Source organism: Neofelis nebulosa, chromosome 1 (genome assembly GCF_028018385.1).
Source record: "Neofelis nebulosa isolate mNeoNeb1 chromosome 1, mNeoNeb1.pri, whole genome shotgun sequence".
In the NCBI taxonomy this organism is placed as follows: domain Eukaryota; kingdom Metazoa; phylum Chordata; class Mammalia; order Carnivora; family Felidae; genus Neofelis; species Neofelis nebulosa.
In genome coordinates, this window is record NC_080782.1 from 172728464 (window position 1) to 172753999 (window position 25536).

The 25536-nt window shown below is 44.3% G+C and overlaps 1 protein-coding gene across 8 annotated transcripts in view; it reads right to left on the minus strand.

Moving 5' to 3' along the window:
- Positions 1 to 1004: 1004 nt before the first annotated feature.
- The window catches only part of CLYBL (citramalyl-CoA lyase), a 264184-nt gene continuing 239652 nt past the window's right edge, over positions 1005 to 25536 (minus strand). Inside the window, exons 8-9 of one of the 8 annotated variants that reach the window (XM_058743881.1) lie at positions 17697 to 17816; positions 1005 to 2127 (exon numbers count right to left, since the gene is read on the minus strand). In XM_058743881.1, coding sequence (XP_058599864.1) covers positions 17721 to 17816 — 96 coding nt within the window. In that variant the 3' untranslated portion in view covers positions 1005 to 2127; positions 17697 to 17720. Of the gene's footprint in view, positions 2128 to 10393; positions 11003 to 13297; positions 13922 to 16571; positions 17817 to 25342; positions 25496 to 25536 lie in introns of those variants that run through there. The other 7 variants (XM_058743891.1, XM_058743870.1, XM_058743865.1 and 4 more) reach the window with 7 other exon arrangements.

Here is a 25536-nt window from a genome sequence, read left to right on the forward strand (position 1 = left end):
CTGTGATGGAGTCCTTGCATGCACCTTGGGGAATCCCTTCACTGTCCATCCCCCAAACTGGTCTTCACCTCTTCCCCAGTGTTGGAGCCTTTTTGACCTTGAGTTCACAGACAGTTAGTCTTGTGTTAGGGGGAGGGGGAGGTAACAGTGGCTTAAACAGGAGCATCCCAGCCCTGTTTTATATTATGCTGGGACCTGGGGATGAAGTCATGAAGGCACCGTGACGGGCTGGTGGGAAGACAGAGCTGGGCGTAGCAATATGGCATGTGCCATTTACTGGGAGTCTGCTCTGTTACTCCAGCAGAGAGAGACAGAGAGAGAGAGAGAGAGAGAGAGAGAGAGATCCCATTTTCCCAGGAAGAATCAGATTCTGAGACTCAGAGAAGTTAAGTAACTTGCTTAGCTGAGGTCACAGAGGGCCGTGGACACACAAGGGAGGGCAGAGTAGGACCAGCTCCATTAGTGTTCTCTCAGGAGTGGGGTCTGGCAGGGCATTTCAGGAGCTGGCCTTCAGTCCTGGGAGCAGGCAGTTCCACTGTGGCTCCGCAGCAGGGTGCCTGGAAGGGAAGGCTGTCCCGTCTTCCCAGGGGGAAACTAACCCCGAGGCTAACCTTAAGATAAGTTTTAGGCCAGAGATACAATAGGCCCTGGTTAGTAGTCAATGCCTGGAGCCCTGTTTGGAAAATAATGTAGAGCCTGAATCTAGACTCAGTGGGAAAGGATACTGAGGTTGATTAGCAACGTCTGTCCTCCCTCGACCAGGGAGGAGGGCTTAGTGGTTGTTTAGAATGGATTTGCAATCCTGGTTTAGGTATCCTGGCTTTGAGGATTTTTTTCATTCTGTCAAATGCTCATTATTTTCCATACACAGATAGGAATCTCACCTCTCCTTCCCTATTAACCTGAGCCCACAGCTTTGGAGTTGCATTTGGTCATGCATCTTATCTGGGGAGAATATTCAGGCATGCACAGAGAAAGTCAGAGTTCTTAATGAGAGTCTAAAATTCAAAGAAGACAGGAAAGATTTATTTCGCATATGTTTATAATGGTACGAAGTATGAGCTTGGCACTTTCCTAAGTGTTTTACAGATATTAACTCAATTATTCCTCATCAAAGGCCTATAAGATAGGTCTCCGTATTATCCTCATTTTACAAATGGAATGATTAAAGCCCAGAGAGGCTAAGCATCTTGTCCAAGGTCACACAGCTTTGTGAATTCAAGCAGTCCAATGCCAGAGTCTATGTGATTAAATTACAGGGTGTTGCCTCTCTGCAGTGTACATATTTCTGTTTTGCTTTCCATGTGGTATCGTGCTTTCTGTGCTTCATGCTGGTTTTCCAGACTAGATTGGGAAGTTGTAAAGTAAGGGATTATGTGTTACTGAGTATAAGCACCTGAAACAGGAGGAACTTCAGGAGGAACTAAGACATGAGTATGGACGATCAGTAAGATGACTGTAGGAATCAGTCACATCGTGTTTGAGTCTTTCTCTATTTGTGGGTCTGGCTCCACCTCCAGGGTGAGCTGCCCAGGGGAGGGACCCGAGTTACACATCTTCATATCCCCAGCATCTAACACAATAGAGAGGAGACCATCTTTCATTTGTTTCCTACTTCATTAACTGATTCATTGATTCACTCAACAAAAATGTATTAAGGGCAAGCACCATGCTGGATGCCAGGAACGAACAAGTAGACAGCCCTTCTGTCTCTGTGGTTTGATTCCTACCTCGCAAGAGAATGTGTAGAAAAATGATGTTGACTTTCTTGAAATGGGACACATTTGTCTATTTTACCAAAAACAACAGGAAGTTACATATCATTGCAACCTATCGAGTCCCTCCTTATTGTCGTGTGTGACCTAAAGTTGCAAACAGTCACTTTATTCCGATTTTACTTACCAAAGGCAGTGGTCGTCCCGATTAGTCAGATCTAATACTTACAGTTAAGAGAAAGCCCTTCTAGTGTAGGTAGAGCTGGTGGAAGAATTATTGGGCTCCCACGATGCGAGGTAGGGTTGTTTCTGCCCCTTTTGTTATAGGAAAAGCTTCAAGCATTATTAAGTGATGACAGACAGGATACTTGGCTTCTGGTATTTCTTTGAAGGCCGGCCTGTAGCGTGCTGCCTGGAAGCAGGAATGATTCCACAAATGGTCAGGGAGCCACCTAAACCGCCCTTCACACCTGGTCAAGGTGTGGAAACAGTGCAGTTGGGGTCCACCCTGGAAGGAGAACTGGCGTGGACCATTACAGTTTCCAGAGTCCCTTCTTCTACCCCCAAGGCAGTATCTCAAAAATTCCCTCAAACTGCTTTTCCCATTCTCTGAGGCTATTAAGTGCATCAGAGATCCTTCCTTATAGAGAAGGAAAAGGGTCTTCCCAAGAACCCACAGGGAGTGGGGGCCAGATTTCTTGCAAATCCTGGGTGCTTTCCACTCCCGAATACAGCTGAGCCTACTGTCCCCCTGGAAGCCCATGCCAGTCTTGGCAGCAGGATGTTTCAGATGATGTGGAAACTACTTGCTGGGGCCTCTCTTTTCAGGGTCTTCTGGGTGTGACCATATAATGATCGAAAGCAGTGTTTCAATAGACTTATTTGTAATTAGCTCCAAACTTAGTTTTTAAAAAATCGATATGTATTTATTTTTAAGATTTTATTTTATTTCACATACTTTTTAGTGTTTTATTTATGAGAGCCAGTCCGTGCGTGTGCATGCGCGCGCACACACACACACACACACACACACACACACACACACACACGAGTAGGGGAGGGACAGAGAAAGAGGGAGAGAGAAAATCCCAAGCAGGCTCTGCTCTGACAGCGAGACTCGATCCCATGAACCGTGATATCATGACCCAGCCCAAAATCAAGAGTCGGATGCTTTACCGACGGAGCCACCCAGGTGCCCCTAAGATTTTATTTTTAAGTAATCTCTCCACCTGATGTGGGGCCTGAACTCACAACCCCGAGATCAAGAGTTGCATGCTCCACTGACTGAGGCAGCCAGGTTCCCCCAAAATTTGATATGTATTTAATGAAAAATTTGAAAATATAAAAATGTAAAACGAAGAATCTCATCATTTAAGCACAGTAATTGCTAACATTTTGCTGTATTTACTTCTGATTGCTTTTTAATATAGTTGGAATCACACTGTAATAATAATAGCAGCTAACATCTGTTGAGGGCTTACTCTGTGTTGGGTACTGTTCTTTGTATGTCTTATCTCATTTAAGCTTCCTGTCAAATTATGAGGTAGCTACTATTTTTACTCCCATTTCATAGAAATTAAAACTGAGGCATAGGGAGGTGAGTACCAGCAGTAGATAATAAGCAGTAGAACCATGCCATCCATTTCCAGACTCTGCATATGAAGCTTGGTATCTGTTTTTGAACTTAACTTTATATTAAAAGCACTTTCTTATTTTCCTTAGAAACACCAGCTTTCGGGGCTGCCTAATAGTCCATCAAATAAATGTCCCATCATTTACTTAAGCACACCTCAATAATCTAAATAATACCACCATGAATTAAGTAGTCTTTGTGAATGAGGCTTTTTCCACATTTAGGATCACAAAATTTCCTGAGGATAAATTCCCAGATCTAGATTAAAAAGCTGCAAGAAAGTGACGATAAGTTTGTTGGGACATGCTGCCCAATATTTTCCAAGAGGACTGCATCTGGTCACACAGACACTGGCCATGGGGGTGCTGGCCCCGGAGGTTACCTGAACAGAAAATGATTGATAGGCAAAAACATATTGTTTTCAGCAGTTCTTCCTTGCCATGAAAAATTTTTAATCTTTTTTTAACATTCGTTTTCTCGGCTGTGTGAGAATTTACCTGTAAGGTATTTGTAGGTTTCTTCCTATCTCTTCCTATTTTTCTTTTTCTTTTTTTTTCTTTTTTTGGTCTCAGATCTGGAGCTAGGTTCTTGCTTCATCTGTGGGTTTGTTATAAGGGATAATAAAGAGCAATTAGAACAGAATGGGGGTGGAGGGAACCAGAAGAAGAAAGGTCTCAACTGCCCACCCTGCTTTCACTCCTGACAGAACTCCTGGACCACAGAGGACTTAGGGCCAACTCTAGGATTACCCTCTTAGCCTTCATGAACACAGTGACATCACCACAGGCACGTAATAGAAGCTCAATAAATGCCTGCTGGAGGAGTGAATCAATGATCTGTTCTATTTCTGTCTGCCATATGCAAACCTACCCTCTCCTAGCGACTCTATAGCCTGAATCACCGTCAGCACTCCCTTTGGTAAAAAAAAAAAAAAAAAAGGTTTGCATCTGTGATCCCAGGTCCTGGCCTTATTAGGATCCTAGAGGAGTGGCCAACCAGAGGTCTTTTAGCCCAAGGCAAAGAACTGAGATCAAAGCCTCTTGGATCTGTCCCAGGAGGTCCTTGCCTGCGAAGAGGACCAGGACTTCTTCCCTTTGTGACCTCTGAGCTTGCCAATCCTGATGCCATCCCTCACGGGAAAAGTGGGAAAAGAGGCAGGTTAGGGAAGTGAGGAAGGTGAGGGAGGTGATGTTCCTGGGGGGAGGCTGGGTGATGACAAGTGTTTACAAAGATGGCTCACAGGCCTGTGGAGCCCTCCGGCCAGCTGAGGCTTCTCCCTGTAAGGAGCCCTTGCTCAGCATGGTCTCTTCGGCTTTCTTGGGATATCAGGGGTGACAGCTAAGCTCACTCCTGCCTTTCCAGGGGGGCTGTGGGACTCACTCAGATGAGCTATTACTTGACATCCCTGACCCCATTTCTGTAAAAACTGTACAATGTAAAATTTAGGTGTTTGAGGTCTTCAGATGACACAGACAAATACTGCTTTTTGCCTGTAAGTTTTAAATGTCAAAAAAAATTGCAGAATGTTAGTCATGAAGTATGACACTGCCAATGGTGAAGTCAAACTTTTAAAAAATTATTTATTCATTTAAAGTTTATTTTTATTTGAGAGAGTGAATGAGAGCAGGGGGAGGGTCAGAGAGAGAGTGAGCAGAATCCCAAGCAGGCTCCTCACCATCAGCACAGAGGCTTGAATTCACAAACCGTGAGATCATGACCTGAGCCCAAACCAAGAGTCAGATGCTTAACCGACTGAGCCACCTATGCACCCCTCAAACTTTTTTTTAAATGTTTATTTATTTATTTTGAGAGAGAGAGTGAACACACTTGTGCAAGCCGGGGAGGGGCAGAGAGAGAGACTCCCAAGCAGGGTCTGTGGTGTCAAGGGAAAGCCCCACTCAGGGCTCGATCCCACAAATCCTGGGATAATGCCTTGGGCTGAAATCAAGAGATTTACACCTAATCAAACCGAGCCAGCCAGCCAGGCACCCCTGTATGAAGAGGACAAACTTTTAAGTAAAATGTACAGGAGGGCAGCCATCCATGTAAATGTACCTTATTTTAAAAATTAAGTGTAAGACATTTTAAGACTATGATTATACCAACCTCTTCTGTGAATCAGCCAGGGATGTGAATGTGTATAATGTTAGAAAGTATGTCACATGGGAGGAATCAGTCAACTATTTTATAATTAATGTGGCCCCAAACAGAATTATGGAAACTTACTTGTTATTTACTTATAAGTAAATTTGCTTCTGAAGTTTAGCCTGGCTAGGAGTTCCCAAACTATGTTACGGCATAATTAGACTTAGACCCTTAATGTAAAAGCCACAGTTAATCTTTCAGGGTTTTGCTTGGCTATTTTTCTTTTTAATCTGCAAAATGACAGGTCAGGCTACAGTCTGATTTAATGAGTCTCGGTGGGGGCCAGACATAGGTATTTATTAAAAACCTACCAGGTAATTCTAATGTGCAGCCAGGCTGAGAACAATTGGCCCAGATGATCTCTCAAGTCCTTCTCCGGCACCTAAAGGCTGTGATTTCTTTTTTTTTTTTTTTTTTAATTTTTTTTTTTTAACGTTTATTTATTTTTGAGACAGAGAGAGACAGAGCATGAACAGGGGAGGGGCAGAGAGAGAGGGAGACACAGAATCCGAAACAGGCTCCAGGCTCTGAGCTGTCAGCACAGAGCCCGACGCGGGGCTCGAACTCACAGACCGTGAGATCATGACCTGAGCCGAAGTCGGACGCCCAACCGACTGAGCCACCCAGGCGCCCCAAGGCTGTGATTTCTATAATTTTAAATTTTCAATCAAAGTCAATAAGAAAATCAGATTCACTTCACAGAGAATTCTGCTTAAAAAACATCTTTCCAGGGGCACCCAGGGGCACCTGGGTGTCTCAGTCAGTTAAGCGTCTGTCTGACTTCTGCTGAGGTCATGATCTCACGGTTTGTGAGTTTGAGCCCCACGTCGGGCTTTCTCCTGTCAGCATAGAGCCCACTTCAGATCCTGTCTCCCTCGCTCTCTGCCCCTCCCCTACTCGTTCTCTCTCCCTCTCTCTCAAAAATAAACATTTAAAAATAAAAACAAAACATCTTTCCAAATTCAAAGATCTCAGCATTCCTACAATGAAACTTACTTCATAACTGACCCAACCCCAACCCCATGAGGTATTTTGGGCATATCTTATGAATCTGGAAAATTTATGTTTGTCCTACACTTACACAGTCGTAAATGAGTTTTCAGGCAATCACAAAAAAAAAAAAAATATATATATATATATATATATATTTTTTTTTTTTTTTTTTTCACCTTTGAGAGTCAAGATGTGGTTCAAGTTTTTGGTTTGGAAATCAAGGGGGATCCAATGAAATGTTTATAGATAAAGTAGAGAAGAAATGAAGATATTGAATCTTTGCTGTTAGCTTGAGTTGACAAGTCCCTGTGCGTGAGTGTGTGTTCGCACGTGAACCTCTGCTGGGATCAGGGAGGAGCAGCTGATGTTGGGGGAGATCTCGTAGACACTAAAAGGCAGATGGGGGCAGACCGCAGCCACGGGGCCAGCATGCTACTGATGTCAAGGCAATATCCACGCAGGAACTGTCCTTATTGGAGACTATGTTTCCAGAGCCATCAGATTTTAAAAACATACTTATGTTTTAAAACATAATTCAACTGGAGATGGTTTTTATTTTGTTGTTATAAAACCTAGGCACCCACACTAAGGGCTCAAATAACCACATCCTTGCTTGTCGTCTCACAAGTGTATCTGTGGCAAAGAAATGCCAAGCTGAAACCTCTCCATGAATAAGTCAAGAAACAGATCCAAGTTTGGTATTTAGATTAGAAATACAAGTGAAAGAAGTAACATTACCATCAGAGATGTGCATTTCTAAAGATTCATTTGAAAGTTTTGAAAAAAGTAAAGCTCATGCCCTGGGGCTTCTGGGAGTATGTACAAAATACAATAATTAAATTAAGTCCAGCAGTTAAAATTCCTCATAAAAAGAAAAAGCTGGAGCGCTTCCCAATGGGGAATGCTTGACTTAAAAGAAAGGTTTTACTCTGTGGCCTGAAGGTCAACAAACTGGGACTCTGTGGGAATGTATAAAATTTCTTAAAGGGTTCTTCGGTCTTTGTTTTGTTGAAAGAAAATAAAAGAGTAAAAAGGGACAAGTTTTTGAAAATTCAAAAAATGAAGGTGCAGTTCTAAAATCATCATGATTTTTATAAATGCAGCACCGGAGGCTATGAAAACACACTCTTTTCTGAGTACTAATCTAACACATATGCTCTTTGAGAAGGAAGGAAAAAGGCCAATGGCCCCGTTTGAACAAACCATTTTAAAAATGTGCTCATTTTCAGAGGCAGTGCGTGCAAATTCATGGTCCCTTCATTTGCTTATTTTGGAAATATTTACCTTAAATATTCTCATAAATATATCTCACAATTTAAAATTCCTTAGGCGAACACAAAGACTAATTGTTTTTTAAGAAGGTTTTTACAAAGCAGAGTTGTAAAAAATGATTTCGGGGGGGGGGGTGTCACATCCTTAGTTATCTAAAATGGAATGTTTACCATAATTTGCAAATATCTGTTTTTATAAATAATCATAATCACTTATTGCTACCTTTCCGATAAAGTCCCCTTCACCCCTCCACCCCCAAAGGAATAAGATTAAAAACAGGATGGAAATCAAATTTTATACCCTTGGACTTCGTTACTTGTAAGTATCATGAATTTCAGGCCGCACACTCAAATAATTTCTACTAAAACATAAGGAACCAGTAACCAATTTGCAGGACCCTTATCTTTGTCGTTTAAATAGAATCTGAATGTTGCCTTTGCAGTAAGACAGCACGATCAAATGCAGGAAATCAGGAATAGCAGTTTTGGCAGCAATATTTAATTTACTGAATAATTAGCAGCCTCACTGGCATTTCTACTTTGATTCCCAAAGTACAATATTAGCTGTCCTCTGCACTTGGGCTCTCTGCAGTAAAATGGGCTAATAAACTTCCTGTGCCAAGTTCACAGTAAATGAAGGACTATGGAGCATCATGCAAGCAGCTCACAACTTACGACGTCAGATTTACTTCCAAAATATGGACACAGAATTAGGAAAAAAAAATTTTTTTTTTTACCTCATTTTTTTGATTTTGCTTTTGGAATTGCCAGCGGGGGAAGGAAGGTAAAACTAATGAAGAGGGACGTGGAAGCAGAACCACAGTGGACACAAAGACTAGATAAGAAAGATGAGACAGAATGAAGGCCATGGAGGAGGGGCCAAAGCAGTGAGGCCAGAGCCAAGGGGGGACCCAGGCTAACACAGCTTGGTGAGTCTTGAGGTCTACACCCTGCTCCTTCATCCCTCCACTGGGACTCCTTTCTTTCTTTCATTTTTTTTTTTAATTTTTTTAACGTTTATTCATTTTAGAGACAGAGAGAGAGACAGAGCATGAATGGGGGAAGGTCAGAGAGAGAGGGAGACACAGAATCCGAAACAGGCTCCAGGCTCTGAGCTGTCAGCACAGAGCCCGATGCGGGGCTCGAACTCACGGACCGTGAGATCATGACCTGATTCGAAGTCAGTCGCCCAACCGACTGAGCCACCCAGGCGCCCCTGGGACTCCTTTCTTTACACTACTCCAGACATTCTCCAGCCACTTAGACCAGTCAGTCCTCAGTGGGCAGTGATGCAAATATTCAGTCTAGGAGATGAGCCAGGAAGGCCCACTTCGAGCTAGTGTTTGCCTGGTGGTGGAGCTTCCTGACTGCGTTTGATGACCAGCTGTTTCAGTTGTGATGAGTTCAAAGATCTTTGCTAGGTCAGGCACTGCGTCTGAAGGAGGCAGTTATTGAAAAAGAGGTTTCAGCTATTTTCTCATTGTTTCAGAAAACTTGCAGCTTCCTTAATGGGGAATTTAATGTAAAAGCAGAAATCTGAGGACTTCTTGGGTGTGCAGCCATGTGGTTTAGTGGTTTAATGTCGAGACATTAGTTGTAGTCCTAGTTTTGCCAGCTGTGTGACCTTGAGCAAGTCCACTAAAAGGGCCAATATTTGCCCAACTCCAAGAGGCACACTCACACTGTAGTTTTTCTATGTGAATGGAGCCCTCTTCAGCCAGGAATCGGTACTGCATAATCCTCCCCTGAGCAAGCTTCAGGGTCCTCTACAAAATTAGGTTGGTTGGACAGAATGAGAACATGAATTTGTAGTCAGAACAGCGCTGTCGTGAGAGATTTCCATAGTTCAGGAATGGGACTAGCAGATTCTGAACAACAACAACAAAAGCCACAAAGCTCCCCTGGAATGCACGTGGCTATTGGAGTTGCTGCCATACCCAGAAATGTCCAGGGATTGGTCCCACCAGTAGGTTCTCCTGGGAGGACCTATCCTTCACCTACCAACACACGTAATTGAGAAAATGGCGTTCACTTAATAGAAATTCACTTTCCAGCCAGTTTTGCTGCAGGGGGACTTCCATCCTGGACTACAGCACAGTTTCAGCACTGGGATGGAGAGTATTTGACCTTTCCTGAACGCCTGCTTTGCATCAAGCATGATGCTAGAGCTTTTTTATTTTTTATTTTTATTTTTTAGAGCTTTTTAAAAAGTACTATGTTTGTTTGTTTTTTTATTTACTTGACATTCATTCATTTTTAAAGATTATTTAGTCATGCTAATATATACACAACATAAAATTCACCGGATGCAGGCTGCCTTGAGAAGGTTGAGACCGTGGGCAAGGCAGCAGTCTGCAGCTGAGGCAGATGTTGAAGGAGGAACTGGCAGCTGGAGGCTGTCTGCTGACCCCCCCAGCCCTGGCCCACCGAATGAGTGACGCTGGAAGGGGGACTTTGGTGGTGCATTTCTATGCTCACAGCCTCCTCATAGCAGCTCTTTGAATTAGGTGCTATTATTATAGTCGAAGAAACTGATGGCTCAGAATAAATGACTTGTCTGAATGTAATACAGCCTGGTGATCGGAAAGGCAGGATTTGAACCTAAACATTGGAAGGAGGAAAGACTCAGTCCGTAATCCGAATAAACACACTTTTAGCGAACTCTTGCTGGGGGTGACAGATGAGCAGGAGAGGGATGCGGAGATGCATGGAATGTCCAGTATTCAGGGCATCCACACTCTGGGGGACACACATGCATAAGTACTACAACAGAAATCTGATGCAATGCATTGGAAGGACTCAGCGTGGGGGACACGTCAGCAAGTTGTGTGTGGGGAGTTGGGGAGAGTTCACAGACCTTCCGGGTGTGTCTTGAAGAATGGTGAGGAGTTGGGTGGGTGTGGGCGAGTGGGAGGGGTTGCAGCTTAGGCAAAGACTTTGCAAAGTCAGGAGCTGCAGCCAGTGGTATCCTGACGCACATGGCCAGGGCCCCTGGACACAGGTGATGTGTCACTGGTGTTGAAGTGCCCGTGGGGCTCCTGGTGGCAGGAGCTCCCTCAAGCCAGACCAGAGAAGCATCCTAGAGCTCCCCGGAAGTTGCTGCATGAATTCCAGTCCCGAGAAATCCGCTTGAGGCAATGGATGTGCTCCTCTCCGCATCTGGGAATTCAGGTTATTAACACAGTTTTTCCAGAGAATCTAAGCCAGAAATTCATGTTGGTTTTTATGTTCTTCCTTCCACGGAACTCAAAAGAGCCCATTAACAAAAAAAAAAAAAAAAAAAAAAAAAAAAAAAAAAAAAAAAAAAAATTAAGCCAGATGCCTAGAGTATATAGTCTTCTGAAGAAACTCTCCACCACAAAACTATCTGAAATGGAACGTTCATTTTCTCTTGATTCTTTCATTGTGTCTGAATAACTAAGGCAACTTATTCATTGTTTAAAAACAAAACAGAACCCAGCCAAACCAGTTATGTGGCATTATGTAGTCCAAAAAATCCAGTTTCTTGTCACTGAATTTCTCCCCCTTTAGCTAGATATTTTAACATCACAATATAGTTGATGTTTGGTCTCCCTTGTTTTTCACAAGATGGAGTTTTCAGTATATCAACTCTCTTATAATATGTAATGAAGGGAATCTTGAAATTTCCTTCCAGGGCTTAGACTAATCTCTGGGACCAGTTTTCTATATGCTTACATGTTACACACACAGTGTGAGAAATTGATTTTGACCAATGGAGAAGTCTAACATAGTTACAGGATTCCCCCTTGGTCAATAGGCACAGGTGATTTGAGAGTGAGTTTTCTACCCTTTCTGATAAATAGAAAGCTTTGTCTTTGACTTAGGGTTCAGCAGTTAAACCAAGGGAACTTCCTTGGTTCCTGCACAAGAGCAGATACCAGAGGAAGGCACCTCCAGTTGGCCAGATTCTGTCCTAAGTGTGAGCACAGCCTTCCAATTCCCTGGGCATGGACAGCAAGGGGAGAATGGGACAAGATTGAGTGTTCCCTCAGCAAGTCTGACAGGCTGTTTACAAAGTGACTTCACTCCTCAGACGTTAGGCAGGACTCCAGGCTTCGGGACCGCAGCCTGGCTGAGCTCCTAAAAACTGAAAGAGGAGGGGAGGAGATGGAACAGGTGAAAAAAGTGGCTGGTTTTCCAAGCATAGGGTGTGTAGTTTTTCAGATGTTTTAAATTCTTAATCCGCACCTCTCTTGTTTCTATCACTACTGTAGTCAATGGCACTTTCTGTTTTGGCATTTGACATTATTTTACGCCTTTGCTCTTCCTTTGACTTCACACAAGAGCGTTTTAATTTTGAAAGAAAAGTGCATCCGGAACCAGTCCTAGGACTTTCATACTAGCTGGCTGTTTGGCACCCAGTCAGGCTCAACAGATGTTTGTTGAATGAATAAACGAATGAAGTGATTCTCTCAAAAAAGTTCAGAGAAATCTGTACTTTCAGGAAAGGTTTTTTTTTGTTTTGTTTTGTTTTGTTAAATTCGGGATTATCGCTTACAGTACCCTCTATGGGTTTGAGAGGGAAATCAGCAAAGTTGGTTTTAGAGTCTTTTGAAGAAATTCAACCAAAAAGCAACCTAAATGTAATGCTCATTTTCCTTTTGATTCTATACCGTGTTTGAATCAAACTTGGGAAATTCAACTCAATGACTGAAAAGCAGGAGGACCCGATTTCTCCGCAGGTCCCTCTGGCCTTGGATCGGATTTGAGCCTGATAGACTAAGGGCGAGGGGCTCTGGTCAAGGAGGATCCTGGCCCAGGAGACGTGCCAGGCGCTTGCAGGACCCCTAGGACTAGTCCTCGCGCCCGGCTCAGCCGCGGACTTCGGGGCTGGAGGGACACAGAGGCCGGCCGGTCCCCAGGGCAGGCGCGAGGGCCCCGCGCAGGTGTCCGGCCTGCGTGCGGGGTGCGCCAGGGGTGCTGGGGGCCTGGGAGACCCGAGAGAGACGTTATTGTTACACTGTAACGAGTCTGATTAACATGCTCCTGACACTTTCCCTTAGTTTCTCCGGCTCCTAGCAACAGCGCACAAAGGCGCGGGATTGTCCCGGCTCCGCGGGGACACGGGGCAGCCTTTGATCTGCCACCATTACAGCGGGGCTGCGCGACAGGCTCGCGGGCTCCGGGCAGCCCGCGGCGGGCGGGCGGACGAGCGGGGCCCGCAGCCCCGGCCCACTGGGCTCCCCTGGCCCAGGCTGCGCCCCGCGGGGAAGGGACGGCGCGCCTCCCGAGGGCGCGCGAGGGGCCTCTGGGGCCGCCAGTGTCCGCGTCCAGGTGCCCTTGCGCGCCGCCCGCCGACCTCCGTCCTCGGGAAGCGCGGGCGGCGGGGGACGCGGACTCTGCGTGTCCCGGCCCTGCGGGCGCACGCCCTTCCGACGGGGCGCGCTGCCCGGGCTCGCCGAGCCTTTCCCATCGGAAGAAGCAAACACTAAAACCGTGCCGTTCACTTACAAAAATTAAAGAAGGGCGCGAGCGACAAATCCCTGGTCTTTTGCAAGACTTGTAAAAAAAGAAAAAAAAATTTTAAATAAAAAAATGCAGCAGGCTTCAGTCTGCTTAGCTGGAACGGGGTCCGATCGGCAGCAAATGACCACAAAAGGTGCCAACGACGATTTCGGTTCCTTTAGTACACACTACTTTCTTTTTGTCGTTTAGCAATTCTTATCGATTCGGAAGGAAATATGCTACCGCATAATTGCTGGAATGTAAACAAACTACCACCCACAACAGCCACCATCCCCCGTCACAGGGCAGCAAAAAGCTGCCCGGTATCACCGCGCAAGATTTCAGGTACTAAGTTAAGGTATTTTAATGTAATTTATTTCCCATTTTGTGCGCTGTTAGCGCCTCCCCCCACCCCCCACCCCTTATCCCGATTTAAAATAAAGCGCGGAAAGGAAGATGGAAGTTTTAACATTGAAATGTTGCGCTCTGTTAATTACTTTCCTCCACTTTCCCCCTAAATTGCAATGTGGAAACCTCGCGGGGGGAGGGTCTCTGGGCTGGGAGGACAGTGTCCCGGAGCCTGGGGCGTAAACTCTGCGGTGACAGACCGGTTCGGTGCCCTTCGCCGGTATTAATATGCACAACATCCTGCTGATAATCTTATAACCTGTTTTGTACCATCAATTGCCTTCCAAGTACTAGAAGTAAAAAGCAAAAACAAAACAAAAACAAAAACGGAAGACATTTAGCTTTTCAAGACTAACGGAAACCATAAGGCCAGAATATCCTTCAAGTTAAAAAGCATGTATTCTTTTTTATCCTCTTAAGACATCGTTAGAAAATCTAAGGTCTCCAGTGAAGGTCATTTTCCCGAACTAGGGCAGAACTCTTAAGGGGCTAATGTGTTAATGGTAATAATAACAGGTATATTTTAGAAAAGGAAAAAAAAAATCCTACATGTTGTGTTCTATTTACCCCGCAAAATACGCCATGCAAGCAGCTACTTTCACATTCAAATAGGAGGCGGTGAAGTCTTCTTGAGGAAGCTTTTCCCAGCCTGTCCCCGGAGGAGAGGACCTAAGGGCAGCCAGTGGATCTATACTTGGAAATTTTAAGGGAACTGAACCCAGATTCCCGAGGAAATTCCCATCCTGTGCTAACAGACAGTGCCTGACCCCACCGGAGTCTCCCTCACCATTTCAATAAAACATGATTGTACTGATATAATCCTCTATACATTAAAATGAGGTTGTCACAGATGTCATTAAGACCTCAGTAAAACAATGAAGACATTATTGGGCACCCCCCTCCCTCGGGCAAGGTATTAGGGGAATAAAACAATCTACACCACACGGGTCCTATTGAGATTAATGAAAAAATTATGCAAAAAAAAATCTCAATTTCATTTTCCCGTGACAGGGCTTTGCATACATACAGTCAGCCCTGCCTTGCACCTGATGATTTATTAAACTAATCTACGGTGATCACCACTGATGTTCTCAACTCAATCTTGTCCTGGCTCATTTTCTAAGTAATTGTTTCTCATTAGTTCTGATAATGTTTTAATAGTGTTATCCATAATTTAGCCCCCAAGAATTAATAACAAGGGGGTGATATGGCAAAGCAGCCTGTGATGAGCTATACAAAACATAAACAGGTATGGTTTTTAATTAATCAGATGGTTGCAAGGTCCTCTTGTAGTCCATTCCTAGCTGGAGGAACCCCCGCAAGGTCCCTGACCCTGACTAAAGCCTCTTCCGGGGCTCTCCTTAGGGTTTCTGCTCAGAGCAGGACCTTGGTCCAGACTTCTGGCGCAAGTGGGTCCTAGTCTCACGATCCTACCATAATCAGACCACGGGATTATGAGTAAGATGATAAATGCAACATTTGGGTGTCAGGTAAAGGGTATGGTGACCAGTCAGTCCAACATGGTTGGGGGACCTAGGAACCCACGGGGCTGCTGGTGATGGGGGTGGGGAGTCCTAGCCGCGTCTAGACCTTACTGAGGGGACTGCTTTTCCCAAGGTCCGAATGCCTTCACCATGGCATCTGAGGTCCCCTGAGAGGGAGGGCTTGCCTCTCTGAGCCCCCTGCCTGAGGAGGCCCCCTTGTAGGGTTTGGGGGTTGCCTGTGTAACTGGGGTGGAGAGTAGAATGTCTGCCCTTTCATCTTGTCAAAGCCCGGACTGGTTATCTGCAACAACACAGGAGGATGGGAAGGGCAATTGGGTTGAAGTGGGGGCTGCCTGTAGGGAAGTCTGAAGGAAGGCTTTTATTTCCCTCTTATGTTTAAGGCAGTTCTAACACCGGGAGGAGGAGGTGTGTGTGTGCAACAGGTCAGGATGAGAGGAGGTCTCCCCTTGCCTTCTGCCTTCTGAGCAGTCCTCCTGTGTCTGTGTGTTCTGAGGGGAGGGGCCGAACCTGGCTGGTGGTCCCGAACCTCCCGGTGCGCACATGACTACCAGCCTAGGTCGGCACAGCTGCAACGCTGGTGGTGGTGATGGGTGCTGCCACCGGGGTCACTCTGCCCACTGCCTCTGTCCGCAGGCCTGAAGCCTGGTTTGGCTGCATGCCAGTCATCTCCCACTTCCCACTCTCCCATCTCCTTGGCTGAGATGCCACCTTCCTCCTTCCTGCTCCTCCACGTGAGGATGGGGTTGCGCCTCCCTTCCTTTCCAGCTAACCCTGGGGCGGCACAGGATAACCAAGGTGAAGGGTAACAATGCTCCCAGGAGGGGCTGGGGGGAGGGGTGCACCAAGGAGAGGAGACATGCAGCCCATCGCAGGTCAGAACCCCAGCTTAGCACACACATCCCATCTCACTCAGTTCAAGAGCTCTCTCCTCAGGTCCCAAGTTTGGGATTATTAGCTGGGTGTTTTAAGAATGTATTTCCCCAGAACTGTCCTGCCTGGGTCAGGTTCCTTCTGCATGCCTGTCAGAACCGAATCATCCCCTTCCTGCAGTGCATTGGGTGGGCGGGTGATGCAAGATGGTGTGTGGGCCTCTTGCTTTGCTTGGGTTCCACGGTGCCCTTCCTTGTATATAACCTTCAACTCTACTTCTCTCTCGGACTTCTGTAGGAACTGGAAGAGGCAGGGGCAAAGAAGACCCCTGGTTGGGGCATACAGTAGGGGCCACGGAGGAAATAAACAACAAGGGGGTAGGAGGGGGTGAAAAATGAAAATCAAAAACTGTTTTCTATTTACAAATTTAAATAAACAGAACAGCCTTCCCCGCGGTGTTTGTCTAAGAGTAGCAGCTTTGCTGCTGTGTAGGTCATGAAAAGGTTGGTGTAGAGTTTAAAACTTCCCATTCTGTTAATTTCTTAAAGAACGGTCGTCCAGAGTCTCAACACAAAAGCGCATGATTTAATGAGGAGCAGAAACAAAATCTCTGATTGTTGGTGTTTCAAATTTCATTGGCGTCCTCTGGCAAACACAAGTTGATCCTTCCCAGCTTCAATACCCTTTAGCCTCCAATATAAGAGCACATGCTGAATAGGGAAGAATGGCTGGTTGTTATGTTTATTTACCCTTACTACAAGCTGGGTTAACCTCTTCAAAACAGCTTTACTAAGCCCGTTAACCACACCACCCATATGACCTGCAGCAGCATCTCTAATGTGATGCAAATCTCGCAGGGGACCATATGCACCAGATCTGCCCCATTGTGTCTTCTTAGAGGCTACAAGTTTATTGCTGAGGGGGCCTGTTCCAGCCATACATTTGCAGGGGGGGAATGGCCTCAATGGCAAACAGTTAAATGGGGAAATTAAGGGAGAGAATAGATGGTCTTGTGTTTCTGCACATTTTTTTTTTAATTGCTGGTTAACTGTTGACCCAAAGCATTCACCCAGGATGAAGGCTTTCATAGTCCTTACCTAGAGCCCATATGTATGGGTGTTTCATTTGGGGAGGTGGAGGTTAAGAGTAATCTGTTTTGAAGATTTATTTTTACAAGGTATCTGTATGAACAAAAATGATACTTAACTTTTCTATGCCATCTCTTGTTTTATCAGATTTCTAGGAGCTAAACGCAACCCCTTTGGGTAGTTACTGTTTTTTTTTTTTTTTTAAGACTGGCCTTAAAATTATTTACAGTGTTGAATGAACAAATGAACGACAGGGGAAACATCTAACGTGAGAAATGTGAAGGGAGCATACGTATTCGGAAAAGATCTGTTTCATTAAAGACCTAACATCCCTTCAGCCCATCTCTCGCCACGATTTTATCTCCCTGTGAAATCGTAAGTGCATATTTGCAACACATTCATGAGCAATAAAATCATAAGCTTGGAACCAAAAAGAAGAAAGTTCATTTTTAGAGGAACAACTGGCCAGTGAGATAACAACAACAAAAAATTGTGATTACCATGAACTGTAAATGGAGAAAGGTTCCAATCTGGCATACTAACAAGTTGCCTTGAGTATTATGGTTTGTCTTTAAGAAACCCACTGTATATGTTCAGCCCACCTGATGAGAGCTTCATTTAACAGATCATTTTTCCTTGATGGATGTGGCAAGCGTAACAATGTTCTGGGCTTGCTTCAGTAATGGCATGTCGATCATACTCCCTTGGAAAGTAAAGGCTCCCTGGAAAACAGAGAATACAAACTTCCTAAAAGAATGTTCAGAAATTATAGGCTTCCTTTCTGTGCACACTTGTACAAGAACATTTTAGATTCCACCTGAATTATATTGACTTTCCCACCCAACTTTTGAGAAAGCCAAAGTAAATTACAGGGGAAAGATTTCTTTTTTCCTCCTAAAGAGGGGGGAGAAAAAGCCCTTCAGCATTTTAATGGAGGGGAAAAGCATCACACACAAGGTATTTGAAACTGTTCATTTAACTCTTGAAATCAGGCAGAAAACTATGGAAGGAAAATGCAAATACTTCCTTGTATAGTTTTGAAATATTGCCTAGAACTTTAAAAATAATAATATGCTCTGGTGACCAATCGTTGTTTGAAAAAATAACTATATGATCAGGTTAATGGCAAAATGCTTCCTTCTTGTAACATAATTGAGGGGTAACACTATCATGTGATGAGAAAATGTAAGGTAGGATTGCACTGAATAAAAAGAGACTCCTCTGTTGGTACACACATGTAGGAGAGGACTAGAATGACAAGGGACATGAGCCTGTAACAAAGAAGTCACAGGTCTGTTGAATGGTGAGTCTGGAAAGAATCTCTGAGATCTCCTGATTTATCCCCATTTTTCAGATACCTTTTCTTTTAAACTTCTACAAATACTTATTGAATGTGTCATGTGATCTAGGTCCTAGGTCCTGTTCTCATGAGGAAACTGAGGCCCAGAGTAGGGAAGTGATTTTCCAAGGTCATGTGACTAGGAAAAGTTAGAGCTGGAGCCAATACCTGGGTTATCAGAACCTCAAGCCTTTATCAGAGACCCACATATTAAGGTAACGAGAAGTGTCTTCACTGCACCAAAGAAAGATTAAATGGACAGAAGGCAGTAAGCTCAGAATCTGAAGTTAATGTCTGGTTATTTGTGTTCTTTTAATCACTTCTTTTTGCCATTTACAATCACAATTCTTCTTAAGACTCCTTCCTTCCACCTGTTGGCAAGGATGCTGGTGGACTGGAGCCATCATAATCCTTGCTGATGGTCCATCTGCATATACTGCCATCCATTGCTGGATTTCACAAGTACCACCTCTCAACAGTCAATGTTGTCATTATTCAGAAGTTCTGGAATGGCTCTTCTGGTCTCTCTGGAAACCCTTATCTCCCATAATTACAAGAGTTATACACAGAATGGAGATTTAAAAAGTGGCAGGGGATCCTTAGCAATGACTTTGGAATTTAGTTTTCAATCAAGAGAGATTTAAAAGCCAATGGGATTAGAGGTTTAACCAGTGGTACCTAACCTTCTCAGCCTTAGAATCTGATTCCTATGAACACCTGTGTTGGCCTAAAATCCTGTATCTGAAGTCATTTTCTAACCCTCTCGTTTTTACTATTTATATCTCCAGACTGACTTTTGCCTAATTTCATTCAGCCTAGAGCTAATTTTGGTCATCTCTGTGACCATGATGAATTTTATGAATTCAATTAGAAGTTCCAGGGATGTTCCATGGGTTAGAATAGCATGTGAAATCAGGGTGTGGGACTCATGCTGTTTTACAAGGCAATAGTCTAGTTTTCTCATTGGAGTAAGTGATGAAGACCGAAGGCCTCCTGGTTATCCGACCACCAAGTGGATTATGCCCCTGTAAAACAGCACATCAGTCCTGCTAAGGTTTAAATAATAGGCTGGAGAGATGAAATTAGAATAGATGCACATGAAATCAAAACAATGCACACAGAATCAAAATGACGGCCTTGGGCTTATGCCATGTTTCCCAAATCTGTTTGGGTTCCACATGCACATCAAAGACGCAAAGTATTTCATGGAGAGCCTTTCTTTTACAGTGGCAGATTTTGCTTGACTTCATTAAGCTTAAGCTGAAAAACAAAGTTCAACATTTTTGTGCTTTGTTTTCTTTATCTCTGCAAATTGAGGACTTTAGTGTTAAGAATCAGTTTACCAAAATGAATACCGTCCTGCTTTCACATATTGACCTATAATATGGTCGGCTTTTTTAAAACATAAGCCTCTACATGTGAAATGTGAATGGTCTGTTGGTCAGGATTTGGAAAAATGCAGTTTGCCAAAAGTTACTTGGGTCTGTGGGGAGGGTTTGAAACAGTCTTAATGAGTGATTATAGATAAATTTCCATTTTCCAGCCTGGTGCTTTCCTGAGAAATTAGCACACTATTTCAAAAAGTATACAGAACCTCCATCAGCTTGAAGATTCAGACTCTCATTAGGTTTAAAATGCCTTTAATAGTAACTTATTCATAGTTAACCACCTGAACTACCTTACCGACTACAACAATAATAATAGCTGTAATTTTTTGAGCAGTTGCTAGATCAGAGACTATGTCAGAGACTTGACATGCTTTATTCAGGTACCGCTCATAACAGTGTGAAGTCAATACTATTATGCAACCCCATTAAAAATTTCTTTCTCTTTTTAATTGTGGTAAAAACACATAAAATTTGTCATCTTAGCCATTTTTAAACATACACTTTAGTAATGTTAAGTATATTTGCATTGTTGTGCAACAGATCTCCAGAAATTTTCCATCCGGCAGAACTGAAACTCTGTCCCCATTGACAACTTACTCCCATCCCCAGCAGCCACTGTTCTATTTCATTTCTATTAAGTTTCATATCTATCCTCATTTTATAACTGAGGGAACTGGGGCACAAGGAACTTAAAAAACTTATAGATGCCTGCCCGGTGGCCAGTGAGTATAGGACTAGGATAACAGCTAGCTGTAGCTGGTCCAAAGCCTGTGCTCTAGGATTATACCTTAAGCTTATCGATTGAAAAGTGTTCTCCTGACCAACTGGATCAGAATCATTGACAGGGATGGTAGGGGACGTGGCTTGTTAAAATGCATATAGGGTCTGATCCTATATGGTTTGATGCAGAAGGCTGGTGGGTGAAGGATTGGCCAGGAATCCTCTCATGGTTCTGAAGCACATTCAAGTTAGAGAAGTTCGGTGTTTTAGTTCCCCTGCTTAAAAACAGGCTGGGCCACCTGGGTGGCACAGTCAGTTAAGCATCCAACTTCCACTCAGGTCGTGATCTCACAGTTCATGGGTTCAAGCCCCCCGTTGGGCTCTGCGCTAACAGCTCAGAGCTTGGAGGCTGCTTTGGATTCTGTCTCCCTCTGCCTTTCCCCCACTTGTGTTTTCTCTCTCAAAAATAAACATTTTTTAAAAAAGTGTGTGTGACACACACACACACACACACACACACACACACACACAAAAGAAGGCTGAGACACCTGGGTGGCTCAGTCAGTTAAGTGTCCACTCTTGATTTTGGCTCAGATCATGATTCACAGTTTTGGGTTTGAGCCCCAAGTCAGACTCTGTGTTGATAGTGTGGAGCCTGCTTGGGATTCTCTCTCAAAAATAAATAAACTTAAAAAAAAAATTGTTATAAAAAAGAAACAGGCCCACTTTGATATGGATACGATCTGATCCGTGCCCTCAAGGAGAAGTGTGCTGGGGGAGACAGGAAAGAGAAGAAGCAGGTGCCATAAAATGCAACAAGAATTAGAGAAAAGGCCACTGTGAAGAGCACAGAGAGATCTCTGGGTCTGAAGTGACTGCCCTTCTTATCCATTCAGGATCATGTTTGCCAGTTTGCACTATTCACACGGATACGATATTGTATACCTAGCACACGTCATGCATTTCCTGTTAGAGTTGCCATGGAGCGCTGTATGCAGTGGGCTTTTAGTCAACGATTACCTATTATTTGTTGTAATAAATCACTGGTCAGTCACTTTGGCACATTTTACTATACACGTTTAGGGTTTCAGGCTCCTGGAAGTGAAGGACAGTATTACCTTAGCATGCATGTTATCTGCATAGCACAGAAAACAATAACCATTGGGCTAGCTATAGTTGTTTTTAAGTTTACTTATTTATTTTAAGAGAGAGAGAGAGAGAGAGGGCACACGCACGAGTGGGGGAGGGGGAGAGGGTTGGAGAGACGGAATCCCAAGCAGGGTCTGCACTGTTAGCACATAGACCGGTGCGGGGCTCTAACTCATGAACCCATTAGATCAGGACCTGAGCTGAGATCAAGAGTCAGATGCTGAACTAATTGACTGCTATACCCAGGCACCCTGGGCTATAGTTTTTCTAATAACTCAGTCATTCCCTGTTGATAAGGCAGGCACTGAGATAACATGAACTTTACCAGACCTGGAAGTTCTTCATGGGGGAGAATCTGACTTACAATTTGAAAGCAAAAGTGTTGATGATGATGGTGGTGTGATGACAACAGTGATCACATTTATAGGAAACATTCAGACATTTTGATTTTTTTTTTTAATTAAAAAAATTTTTTTTTAACGTTTATTCGTTTTTGAGACAGAGAGAGACAGAGCATGAATGGGGGAAGGTCAGAGAGAGAGGGAGACACAGAATCTGAAACAGGCTCCAGGCTCTGAGCTGTCAGCACAGAGCCTGACGCGGGGCTTGAACTCACGAACTGCGAGATCATGACCTGAGCCGAAGTCGGATGCCCAACCGACTGAGCCACCCAGGCGCCCCGACATTTTGATTTCTGGCACTTAACACTTGAGAATGTTTTCTCTAGGGTATTGAATTTTCTCTAGGGTAATTTACTAGAAATACAAATTGATCTAATTCTTTTCCTACTCACTTTATTTCCAAATCACATCTCTGAGCATCCAGGGAGCTCCCTCTGACATTCCAGTGATGGTGGTGCTCCACTGGCACAAGTGAGAACATTTGAGTACAGCTGTCACAGTCCTTCTTTTTCAGGGGGACGTTCTTCCTGCATGACTCTAAGTCTAATGCCAGTGAAACACTTACCTTGGCAGTTTCCAGTGAATTCCTAAAACTTTTGTCAGCCTTGACCATTATGAAATTTTTCTTCAAGATCTTGGTTGTGCCCTCTATTTGCTTAAATCTTGGGAGGCCCAGCATGGCCTGTGATTAGCTCTTCCTCCCTCACAAAGTCAGCTGCTCCCCCCTACTCCTCAAGAAGGCAGAGGGTGATGCTCCACTGAGGTATTCTGATGGACACTGTTTCATTCTTCTTTCTTTCCAGTTTTTCAACCTATCACCCTGGAGAGTCCTTGGACAGGCCCTATTATGGCCTTGGTTTCCTCATGACTCAGTTATGACATTCCTTTAAGGATGTTAGTTTGGTTGCCAGGCACCCACAGCCCCATGGGGAGGTCTTACTGAGAGACTGCTGGGATACTTACTGGGAAGGAGCACCTTCCTAATTGGGATCATGTTATCTTTCTAAAATACTGGACAGGATCATCCATTTGCTTAAACCTGGCTGTGGTTCCCTTTGGACTTACAAAATCAAGTGCAATCTCCTGACCAGGGCTCCCCATGAGGAGACTAGACCCTACCTCTGCTTTCAGCCTTGTCTCCTGCCAGTCTACTCACCTATCCACCCACACACTCACACTCTTCTGTACCTTTCCCATATGCTCTGTTCTCTGCTCTGAAGCACCTCTCCTTGTCTGTCCTGTACACTCTTCATCTTTCAAAATGTCAGATGTCATGTCTATGAAGCATTTCCAGACTTCCCTGGTAGGACTGATCTCTCCTTCCTTTTTTTAAAATAAACTCTACACCCAACTTGGGGCTCAAACCCACCAACCTGAGTTCAAAACTCAAGGCTCCAGGCACCTGGCTGGCTCAGTCAGTAGAGCATGCAATTCTTGATCTTGGGGTCATGAGCTCAAGCCCCATATTGGATATAGAGCTCACTTAAAGAAAAAAAAACAAAAAGAGTCACATGCTCTACTGACTGAGCCAGCCAGGCACCCCTCACCTTCCTTTCTCTATACAGCTTCTCATTACAACCCTTGTCACACTCTATTGTAATGATCTGTTTACACTGCTATCTTTCTCAGTAAGCTGTGAGACTCTTGAGGGAAGGGGCCATGTCTCATACATCTTTGAATCCCCAGAACCCAGTACTCAAAACATGGTTTCGAGTGGAGCTTGGCTCTTTGGTGGGGCTCAAGTTGGATGACTGAGGGGAGGGTGATAGGGGAAGATGCTATCTATCTTACCCACTTCTTCTCCTTCATCTGCAAGCATCTTTCTATGCCACATGACCTTCTCCTGGTCTGGTAATACCACTGATAAATTGGCTAACACTTGCTGAGACTCCAGTAGGACACAGTGACTTACCTCAACAAATGTGATCTTGGGTTGGGGTCAGGTTAACTCATGCATATATCTTAACAGTTAAAGTGCAAGTAAGTCTGTCACATTTGTAGCACTTAAAGACTGAGGGGCTACAGAGAAACGGAGCCATCAAAATGGAAGTGGTCTTGCCAGAGAAGGACTTCAAGGAATAGGTACATTTAAAGTGAGGTTTTGGGGTGCTCGGGTGGTTCAGTCAATTGAGTGTCCAACTCTTGATTTCGGCTCAAGTCATGATCCCAGGGTTGTGGGATTGAGCCCCGAGTGGGACCATGCTCAGCATGGAGCCTGCTTGGGATATTCTCCCATTCTCTCATTCTCTCATTCTCTCTCTCTCTCTCTCATTCATTCATTCATTCTCTCTCTCTCTCTCTCTCTCTCTCTCTCTCTCTCTCTCCCCCACCCCCCCGCCCCTGTCCTGTTTGTGCACACGCACTTCCTGTCTCACTCTAAAAAAAAAAAAAAAAGTCAGGTTTAGAAGGTCAGGTATGCCAAAGGACCAAGGTGGGGGTGGTGGGGTGGGGGGCGGGAAGAGACTGGGAATAGCAAGTAGAGACAAACCAGTGGGGTTGGCTTTCTCTGCTCTGCAAGAGCCTTGCATGCTTCTGGTCACCAGTGATTCAACAAGTCAAGCAAAATGGAGGACCACAGTATGAGATACTGCATCTGTCTATGGCTGAATGGGATTCTCTAGCATTAGGAAAAGGAAGCCTAATCCAGCCAAATTAATAGGGGTGACTGCTGGTTCTGTTACTCATTAGCTGCTTGACTTTCCATACGACAAGGCACAAGACAGCCTCTGCTTGATGAAGCTGGACTGGAACCCACTGGAATCCCTCTGTTCTTGCCGCATGCCCTGGTAGACTCAACACTTGCTCCTTCTTGGACTCTGAGGGGAAAAGGCTGAACAACCTGTTCCTTTCCTTTTTTCTGGGCATTTTCCCTCTAAGCGTGATCTGGGGATCCAACAATGGGAAAGCTAAGAGCTGGCCTGGTCCAGCTTTGTTTCTGAGTGGGACCATGGTAGATGGATTGACCTGGGCACCAGAGGAGGGTGCTGGAGTTAGGGGAAGGATGTTCATTCTCCCTTGAGGAGGAAATATGAAGATTCCTTCAGCAACTGTAGCCTATACTCTAGTTAACCATAGTCCTTAGAAAGCCTATAATATTCATTTCCAAACTAAAAATTGGAGGCATGCAATCTTATCAGGAAGACCCATTACAAAAAAAAAAAAGAAGAGAGATTTTCATCAAATAGTACTTTATGATTTTACAAAACATTTCAAAGACATTTTCTCACTTGCAGGAGGGAGGGCATGGTACTTTCTGTTTTACAGATGCAAAAGCCAGTTCAGATTTAGTTAACCTTTTCAAAGAAACTTATGGGAAGGATAGGACTAGAACCTAAGGCTTACCACCTGAAATCCCAAACTCTTCTAAGTGGTGTACCCCAAGGTATGCCTGGTAACAGCAGTACCTGAGATGATTAAAGAAAAAATATTTAAATATAAAAAATTA